The 9,477-nt window shown below is 44.0% G+C and overlaps 1 protein-coding gene across 2 annotated transcripts in view; it reads right to left on the bottom strand.

Annotated features, from left to right (window-relative positions):
* CLCN6 (chloride voltage-gated channel 6) overlaps positions 1-9,361 on the bottom strand; it is a 35,874-nt gene extending 26,513 nt beyond the window's left edge. For both annotated transcript variants that reach the window (XR_010730520.1, XM_066270427.1), the window contains exons 1-5: positions 9,121-9,361; positions 8,282-8,341; positions 4,350-4,415; positions 3,962-4,027; positions 126-192 (exon numbers count right to left, since the gene is read on the bottom strand). Coding sequence is in view for 1 of the 2 variants with exons in the window: in XM_066270427.1 (XP_066126524.1) it covers positions 126-192; positions 3,962-4,027; positions 4,350-4,415; positions 8,282-8,341; positions 9,121-9,207 (346 nt within the window). In the remaining variant the exon portion in view is untranslated. The remainder of the gene's footprint in view (positions 1-125; positions 193-3,961; positions 4,028-4,349; positions 4,416-8,281; positions 8,342-9,120) is intronic.
* Between the last annotated feature and the right edge of the window lie 116 nt (positions 9,362-9,477).

Raw genomic sequence — 9,477 nt, forward strand, 5'->3', positions numbered from 1 at the left:
AGCTGAACGGCCAATAAATAGCTCTTCACGGATCATGTCTACTGTTAAACTCATTTCTAGACAAGAAAGCAAAATCAGAAACAGCTGACATCCTCCGGGAACACCAAGAACCGTGCAAAGGATACAGGTCTGTACCACTCCAAACTTGAGCTGGGTGAAGAGGCGCACAAAGAAGTCCACAAAAAGACCCACCTGTGGAGAGCAAGGGGGCCCTCAGCCACACAGCGTTTCCGGTGGTGTTCCAGGCACCGCCCTCAAAGGCACAGACACCCCCGCTGCATTTACGGCACTGGGCGGTACACCGGCTGGGCTCGCACACTGTGGTACTGACCAGCCCCGGGTGAATGGGCTTTCACTAGTCACTCTGGCTCTCCAGAAAGGCTTGCTCCAGCCTAGCCCGACTGCCCACCAAAGGACAAAAGAATGAGGTACAGCTAGAAAGAGAAGAGAGTAAAATGAAGAGAAAAAAGGGTGCAGGAAAAGATGTGAGACCCAGGAAGACCATGTGTCTTCAGTGATGCCCAGTTGGAAGAGCACCTAGCTTAGATTACTGACAGTGACAACATCCACTCAGATCAGCGATTTTGAACTGGTGTGCCGCAAGAACTTTGAAAACATAGATACCTATTTAGTTAGGGGTACTGACTTCTGTTCCCTTAGGTTGTCAAATAAAAACATGATAATAGCTAAACAACAATAGCCATCTGGTGTGAATGCCCTGTCTTGAATCATAAATATACAACTCACATGATAGAGTTGCATCTTATTGTTCATGTCCCATAAGAAGGTTGTGTTTGATTGGTTAATTCTTGGTACTAGAACTCCCTTATTTTTTGCAACTGGCACACCTGATTTATTTTAAGTCACTTTGGCGCAAAAAAGGGTAGGTGATTACTATTATTTTTAGTTTAATTGATTTTAGAGAGAGAGAAGAGAAGCATTCATTTATTGTTCAACTTAGTTTTGTGCTCACTGGTGACTTCCCGTATGTGCCCTGACCGGGGATCAAACCTGCAACCTTGGTGTTTCGGGATGATGCTCTAACCGACTGAGCTAACTGGGCAGGGCCTACTAGTATTTTATTTTTTGGTAAATCAATCAAAATTATACCTATTTTCTTTTGTCAGATTGGCCAAAAATATATATTTTGGTGTGCTGCAGAATTTTAGTAATTAGTTTATATGTGTCATTAGATGAAAAAGGTTGAAAATCGCTGATTTAGATGTACATGGTTTTGCATATTTGTTCTTACTATTTTATGTAAGTCATTATTTTGACTTATAACTGTCCTATATAGTCGACGATCACCCTGGCAAACAAGAGAAAACCGCTGATATTCCACCATTCCACTCTCCTAATTCCCTGCTCTAGGCTTAAAGGAGAACTGGAAGGACTTCTGGGTTTGTAGGTTCCGGATCAAAGACTTTTTGCTTTGAATTCCAGACTTCCCTCAGGCCAATGCCAGAGGCTTTTAAATATTAAAGCAATAACTGGTGACAGATCAAAGGAAAAGAGAGCCAGTAGCAAGAGGAACAAATAGCTATATTAGCAAGGCAGGTCTGCCTTTCTATAACATGAGGGCGCAAGATAAAGTTGCTAGTGTTGATAAATGGTGTTTCAAGGAGTTTGGTATGAAAGTGGCAGGGAGACTAACGATTAGGGGCTAATGATTACACCTATTACAGGGTGCAATCAGAATCATATACAGCAACCTTGGTACTCTGAAATTTCAATAAAACAATTAAACAAACCCAAGTTACCCCACACGGGTATCCATCAGACTGTTACCAAAGCGACCTCTGAATGCCATTAGTTGTAACTATTAAAATGTTACTTGACCTCTGAATTTACCACAGTAAAAATCTGCCAAGTGCCATGAAAACAAACAAAAACTGTGGCCAGCCCTTGTGGCTATATTATACTAAGTGTGTGTTTCCATTTTATGGGTATATCGTGTAGACTTAAGTATGAGACTTATGGTCAATTCTAGAGAAAAGTGACAAACAGACTGATGCTTGGAAATATATATAACCTCTATTATGGACTGAATGCTTGTGTTTGTCCCCTACCCCAGATTCATGGTGAAATTCTAACCCCCAGTATGTTGGTATTTGGAGGTGAAGCCTTCGGGTGGTGATAAGGTCATACGGGTGGAGCCCTCGTGAATAGGATTAGTGCCCTTATAAAGAGACTCCCAAGAGGGAAAGGGGATTGGGGGAGGGCAAAATAGGGGAAGGGGATCAACTATATGGTGATAGAAGTAACTATAATAGATTTATAGTAATGAACACTATGTAGTGTATACAAATACAGAATTATAGCATAGTATCGTGATTAAAAAGAGGGAGACCTCAGAGAGCTTTCCTGCTCCCTTCTGCTACGTGAAGACAGAACACAAAGAGGGTCATCTATGAACCAGGAAGCAGGCCCTCACCAGACACTAATCTGTTGGAACTTGTCTTGACTTTCCAGCCTCCAAAACTGTGAAAAATAAGTCTGTTATTTAAGCCACCCAGGCTACGGTATTTTGTTATAGCAGCCAAAATGGACAGAAACACCCCCTTATTCTACCGCTGTATTGAGAGAGAATCAGATTTGACAGCTATCATTTTGATTGATTGCTAACTTTTCCAGTTTTTCCTCTCCAGGTTTAGCCAGGGTAAGTTGGCAGTTATGGTTCCAGACCTTGCGCTACTATACTCTTTGGTAATGCTTCATAATCTTTTCTTGTTGGTGATTCATCTGTGAATGTGCTGACCCCGGAACCCTGTGCATTCAGGGATATTCCTCTGTCCATAACTGCCAGCTCTACTTTCTAGAAAAAATGAGCAACGTGGGCCCTGGCCAGTTGGCTCAGCGGTGGAGCGTCGGCCTGGCGTGCGGGGGACCCGGGTTCGATTCCCGGCCAGGGCACAAAGGAGAGGCGCCCATTTGCTTCTCCACCCCCTCCCCTCCTTCCTCTCTGTCTCTCTCTTCCCCTCCCGCAGCCAAGGCTCCATTGGAGCAAAGATGGCCCGGGCGCTGGGGATGGCTCCTTGGCCTCTGCCCCAGGCACTAGAGTGGCTCTGGTCGCGGCAGAGCGACGCCCCGGAGGGGCAGAGCATCGCCCCCTGGTGGGCATGCCGGGTGGATCCTGGTCGGGCGCATGCGGGAGTCTGTCTGACTGTCTCTCCCCGTTTCCAGCTTCAGAAAAATACAAAAAAAAAAAGAAGAAAAAATGAGCAACGTGCAGAGAAGCAGCCCAGGACAGCACAAAAAGTGCACTGAGGTCTACGGTGTCCTGTTTACTGGCACGTTATGTTAAAGGCATAATGTTTACGGTTGTGTTCTCACTACTTTGCTTTTCCCCTACAGAGTGACCTCAACATCCACGGAGTGCTCTCCCTTCCATGTTCTCTATCTGACTGGCCCATACCTTATCATAAGAGATAGGGCTTGACCAAACCTTTCAGTGCTTTAAAGCAGTGGTCCCCAACATTTTTTGGGCCACGGACCGGTTTAATGTCAGAAAATATTTTCACGGACCGGCCTTTAGGGTGGGATGGATAAATGTATCACGTGACCGAGACAAGCATCAGGAGTGAGTCTTAGACGGATGTAATAGAGGGAATCTATCTGGTCATTTTTTAAAAATAAAACATCGTTCAGACTTAAATATAAATAAAACGGAAATAATGTAAGTTATTTATTCCTTCTCTGCAGACCGGTACCAAATGGCCCATGGACCGTAATGGTCCGCGGCCTGGGGGTTGGGGACCACTGCTTTAAAGAACACCACAGTTGTGTGGCTTACCTTCATAAAGTGCAAGCAAAAGAGAAGTATAAAAAAAAAAACAGTGGCTGGTTATCAATTTTAAAAAAAAAAGGAAAGGAAAAAAGACAAGGTAGTCCCTGTTATGACCAGCCCCCTCCAGCCCTCTGGCCTGCCGCCCCCCCACCCCCTCATGCCCCGCCTGCTCACCAGACCCGTGCAGACTCCAATGGCGAACACCACCATCCACTTCACCGCTTCATACCTGCGACCTTTCTGTGCACGCAGGAAAAGAATGACTCAGTTTGTTACAGGGTTATGTTGGTGTCAGGGAAGGAACACATCCTGGCCAACCAGTTTTAGAGTAAGTTTCACAAGGACAACAAGTGTGGTAAAGATGATGTGTAATACGGAGGGTGCTTCACAATGCAGGAAAGATGAACTCTAAGAGGCTGGGCCAGTGGGTACTCTGGTCAGCAGGATGAAGGTCGAGGAATAAATGCCAGTATCTCATGAAAGGGGTTAAAAGCGCAAGGGGTATAGGTAAAGGAGCTATCATCAGACCTACTCAGTCCTAAGAGATCAATAAGGGACTCACCTTATTGTCCATGGTCTCCAAAACTTCCAGGTAAGGGTCATTGACACAGCGATCATAATCCAAACTCTGAAAAAGGGATGTGTGAGTAAAGAAGTCATAACATAGCATAATGTGATCCCACGTTGAGTAAACATAATTAAGATTATTTGTATGTCAGCATATATAACGCAAAAACATCTGGGAAATCTGTTAACAGTGTTTATCTCTGAGGTGGTGTTTTAGGAGGTGTTCACATCTGGGTATCCTTTGAAATTTTCACAACAAACAGGGTGTACTTTCTGTATCTGAAAAACATTATATTTTGACAAAACTAAAAAACCACAGTAAAAAAATTCTGGGAAATTGAACTCATGCATGAGTAATTATGTATAACAAATATTTTAATTATGTGAATGACATTACATTCTAAAATCAAACAGGGAAAATAATTAAAATGTTGAAAAATGAGGATACCTTTCATACCAAATACAGTACTTATTAGAAATGACTGGCCAATTAATTATTTGCTTGATTGTTTTCTCTAATAATGCCATGACTCCACAAATATTTAAAAGGTTTTCAGATGTCCACAATAGGCAAATCTACAGAGGCAGAAAGTAGATTAATGATTGCCTAGGGTCAGGGACAAGGGGAATGGGCAGTGACTTTGCTAATGGTACTGGGTTTCTTTCTGAGGTGATGAAAATGTTCTAAAATTGACTTAGTGATGGTTGCACAGCTGTGAATATACTAAGCCAGGGGTCGGGAACCTATGGCTCGTGAGCCAGATGTGGCTCTTTTGATGGCTGCATCTGGCTCGCAGACAAACCTTTAATAAACAAAAAATAACGTTAAAAATATAAAATATTCTCATGTATTACAATCCATTCATTTCCTACCATTCATGGTTGCGGGTGGCTGGAGCCAATCACAGCTGTCCTCCGGGACAACACCAAATTTTTATTGGATAATGCCTAAAGTACACAGGTCGTTGTATGGCTCTCACGGAATTACATTTTAAAATATGTGGCATTCATGGCTCTCTCAGCCAAAAAGGTTCCCGACCCCTGTACTAAGCATACTACTAAATTTTATACTTTAAGTGGGTAAATTGTTGCCTGGCTGGAAAGCTTGGTTAGACTAGTGTCCCGATGTGCAAAAGTTGGGGGTTTGATCACCGGTCAGGACACATATGGGAACAGACTGATGTTTTTGTCTCTCTCTTCCTTCCTCTCTCTCTAAAATCAATCAATAAATATTTTAATAACATTAAGTAAATAAATAAATCAATGGGTAAATTGTATAGTATGTGAATTATATGCTAACCCTAACCCCGAATAAAGCTGTTTAGAGGCATTTACAAATACAAGCCCTGGCCTATTTGCTCAGTGGATAGAGCATCAGCCCAGCGTGCAGACGCCCCAGATTCAATCCCTGGTCAGGGCACACATGAGAAGCAACCATCTGCTTCTCTTCCCTTCTCTCTCTTTCCCCTCTCACAGCCAGTGACTCAATTCGTCTGAGCATTGGCCCTAGGAGCTGAGGGTAGCTCAGCTGATTTGAGCATTGGCCCCATATGGGAGTTGCTGGATGGATCCCGGTTTTAGGACATGCGGGAATCTGTCTCTCTATCTCCCCTCCTCTCACTTAAAAAAGGAAAAAGGAAAAAAATGTAGTGCCAGACATCAACCTTTCTTTTTTAAATCGATCAGTTGAGAGCCTAACATTCTGTAAATATGTGCTGATCTGTTATTATTTTTATTTATTTATTCATTTTAGAGGAGAGAGAGAGAGATTGAGAGAGAGAGAGAGAGACAGAGAGAGAGAGAGAGAAGGGGGGGAGGAACAGGAAGCCTCAACTCCCATATGTGCCTTGACCGGGCAAGCCCAGGGTCCCCATCTGGCAACCTCAGCATTTCAGGTCAACGCTTTATCCACTGTGCCACCACAGGTCAGGCTGTGCTGATCTGTTATTAAAATCAGGTTTTATTACTTCTCTTTTTCCATGACTAACAAACCTTTTTTTAAACAGTTCTCTTTTATTTTGTTAAATTATTTTTATTTATTAATTTTAGAGGAGACAGAGAGAGAGATAGAGAGAAAAACAGAGAGAGAAGGGGTGGGGAGCAGGAAACATCAACTCCCATATGTGCCTTGACCAGGCAAGCCCAGGGTTTTGAACCAGCAACCTCAGTGTTCCAGGTTGACGCTAGATCCACTGCGCCATCACAGGTCAGGCCACTAACCTCCTTTTATTTCTGCTGTATATGTTGCTCTTTGGTCTGGAGGCCCAATAACTTTTTAAAAAATTTTACAAGTGTCCTGCAGGGCTGTTGCCTGTGGTTATGGGCAAAATGGCAACTGGCCAAGGGGACAAGTGGGGGCTAAAATGCAGTCCAAATTCAGCCAGGAAGGGCACCTAGTGCTCACCTACAAAGCACCTTCAGTGGACCATGAACTTGAGATGTTGCTATGGCCCAGAGGGGTAGGTCTTTTATTCTAACTCCTTTTCTCTGAAGGGTGTCTTTTTCTAATTCACAAGAGCAAAAGTCAGATTAAATAAACTGTGGCACAATAAGGTAGTATTTCTTAACCTGTATAATTATGTTAACAAGTGTTACCCCAATAAAATGCACTTTAAAAATATTTCCCTATTTTAAAAGATATTATAGAAAAGTACCTAGCAATACAAAAATTGTTATCAAGGAGAGAAAAAGAGGTTAAAATATTTAGTAAAATTTTACCTCTGTTATTTAAAAAAAGCATGTATGTAAGCATAAAAAAGATATTTATTAAGGTAGCAATAGTCATCTATTAATGAACAGGTTATGGGTTTTTCTCTAGCTTCTTTTTGTAAATAGTTTAAGAATTCTTTATCACAACCATGGCACCATGGCTTTTTGGTCATTTCAAAAGTCATCATGAACTGATCATATTATGTTTCACTCCAGTGTTGGCTGTACACACACACACACTTTCTCTCTCTCCCTGAGTCCCATATTGAAATCAGGAACTATAGTCAAGAACATTTCAGAGACAAGATGCTTGAGTAGGAAACAATCTTCTGAAAAGTTCTTTTAGAAGAGAAGCAAGGTCACCTGACCAGGTGGTAGCACAGTGGATAGAGCTTTGGACTGGGACGCGGAGGACCCAAGTTTGAAACCCAGAGGTTGCCAGCTTGAGTGCGGGCTCAGCCGGTTTGAGCAAGGCTCACCAGCTTGAGCCCAAGGTCACTGGCTTGGTCTGCTGTAGCCCCCCGATCAAGGCACATATGAGAAAGCAAAGCAATCAATGAGAAACTAGGTGTCGAAGCGAAGTATTGATGCTTCTCATCTCTCTCCCTTCCTGTCTGTCTATCCCTGTCTCTCTCTCTGTCACAAAAGAAAAAAAAGAAGAGAAGCAAGGTCTACTGGCCCACACTTGTTATGAACATACACTGTCAGTGGCTTTGTCTCTGGATCTCAAAGTTATAAAAGCAAACTGTTTAATGGCAAATACATATTCTACTGGAAATGCTGAGGTTGCCGGTTCGAAACCCTGGGCTTGCCTGGTCAAGGCACATATGGGAGTTGATGCTTCCAGCTCCTCCCTCCCTTCTTTCTCTCTGTCTCTCCTCTCTCTCTCTCTCTGTCTCTCCCTCTCCTCTCTAAAATGAATAAATTAAAAAAAATACCATTACCAAAAAAAAAAAAATACATATTCTATTCAGGTTAAGGTGCCACAGTTCTATAGAAGCATGGAGACACCCAGACCTTGTTTTGCAGCTGAGGTGAGAAAAGGACTTGCTAAGCAAGTCCAGAGGGTAAACGTCCCCAGAGGGACGTTACCTTTTATCACTTATTCTCTTGGAGAGAAGGTCAAAGAGCACCTTTGGTTGGAATCCTAATGCTTCAGTCTTAAGGGACCAGGTCAACCACTGCTTTTGTTACTCAAAAAGCAACTAAGACTCTCACCTCATAGTCTTTCCTTGGAAGGATCTCCTCCTCCTCCTCCTGTGTTTCTCCAAGGATGGTCTAGAAAAACAGATCCACAGAAGGAAGACCATTTTAATGACTAAAAGTGAAAGAAGGCAGAACTGTTTACTGAAATCCGTTTCTAGTTTCTAAGTCATCTGGAGCCATTATCATCAATGAGAACAAGACCACAATAAAAACCCTTTTGGGATAGGAGGTAATGTGGGTAGGGATCCAGCTGAGCACTTCATTTCTATTGACACATTCTCCAAATAACCACTCTTGTCTTCAGGAACGTCAAAGACGTCCATTGCCAGCTTAAGAGGGGAAAAAAAATTCACATTCCATCTGACAATGTGCAGAATCTGAAATCAAATGGGACCTGTCAACTCTGGGAACTCAGCAACTCAAGTTTTCCCAGGGTGCTTTGCAGGGAAAAGCTGGATTGTCAATGACCCAGAAAGGGTTAGAGATAGAGTGAGAAAGGGCTGGAGAAACTAAGCCAGTTGCGTGATATACATAAAATCCAGTGAAAGGGCTTATTCCAAAAATGCTTGTTTCATTCAAAACTCCTTCCAGATGGAAATAAAAAGAAAATATGATTGGGATTAATTGGAGCTGGCCTAGATTCTCTCTTAGATTCCAGGGAGAAGTTATGAGAAAAAGACTTCAGATTGGGGCACGTGAAGCAAGGCAGATGCTGCGAGCCCAGGATACGGTCCCCAGGCTCCACCCGCTGCCACCTGCGGGCCCAGCTTGGTCCAGCCCCACCTCCGGCAACGCCTCTCCTCGTCCCTTAGCAACCGCCCTTCCTCAGGCCGGCTGCGCCCGCTCCTTACCAGCTCCTCGGGGGTACGGGTCTCACGTTCACCGCAACAGCAGCACCACCTGCAACAGCAGCACAAGGACCCCCTGCACCCCGCCATCTTCCTCTTTTACTGCCACTCCGGACCCCTAGTGCCAACCCTCTCCCACCCGGGATCTGCGCCTCACGTGACTGGCCCTCGGAGGGTCACGTGGCCCTCTGGAGCTTAAGGACCGAGATTAGGAGTGGCTGCAGACGGGTGGAGCGAGGTCCCGTGTCACATGACGGCAGTGGCAAGGCTTCAAGAGGGACCGCTAGGCGCGGCCATGTTGGGGGCGGAGCTTCCGGTCGTCTGTCGGGGTGGTTTTCGCCCTCTGGTCACGCCTCCCTT

This window comes from Saccopteryx bilineata, chromosome 3 (assembly GCF_036850765.1).
Source record: "Saccopteryx bilineata isolate mSacBil1 chromosome 3, mSacBil1_pri_phased_curated, whole genome shotgun sequence".
NCBI classification, from domain to species: domain Eukaryota; kingdom Metazoa; phylum Chordata; class Mammalia; order Chiroptera; family Emballonuridae; genus Saccopteryx; species Saccopteryx bilineata.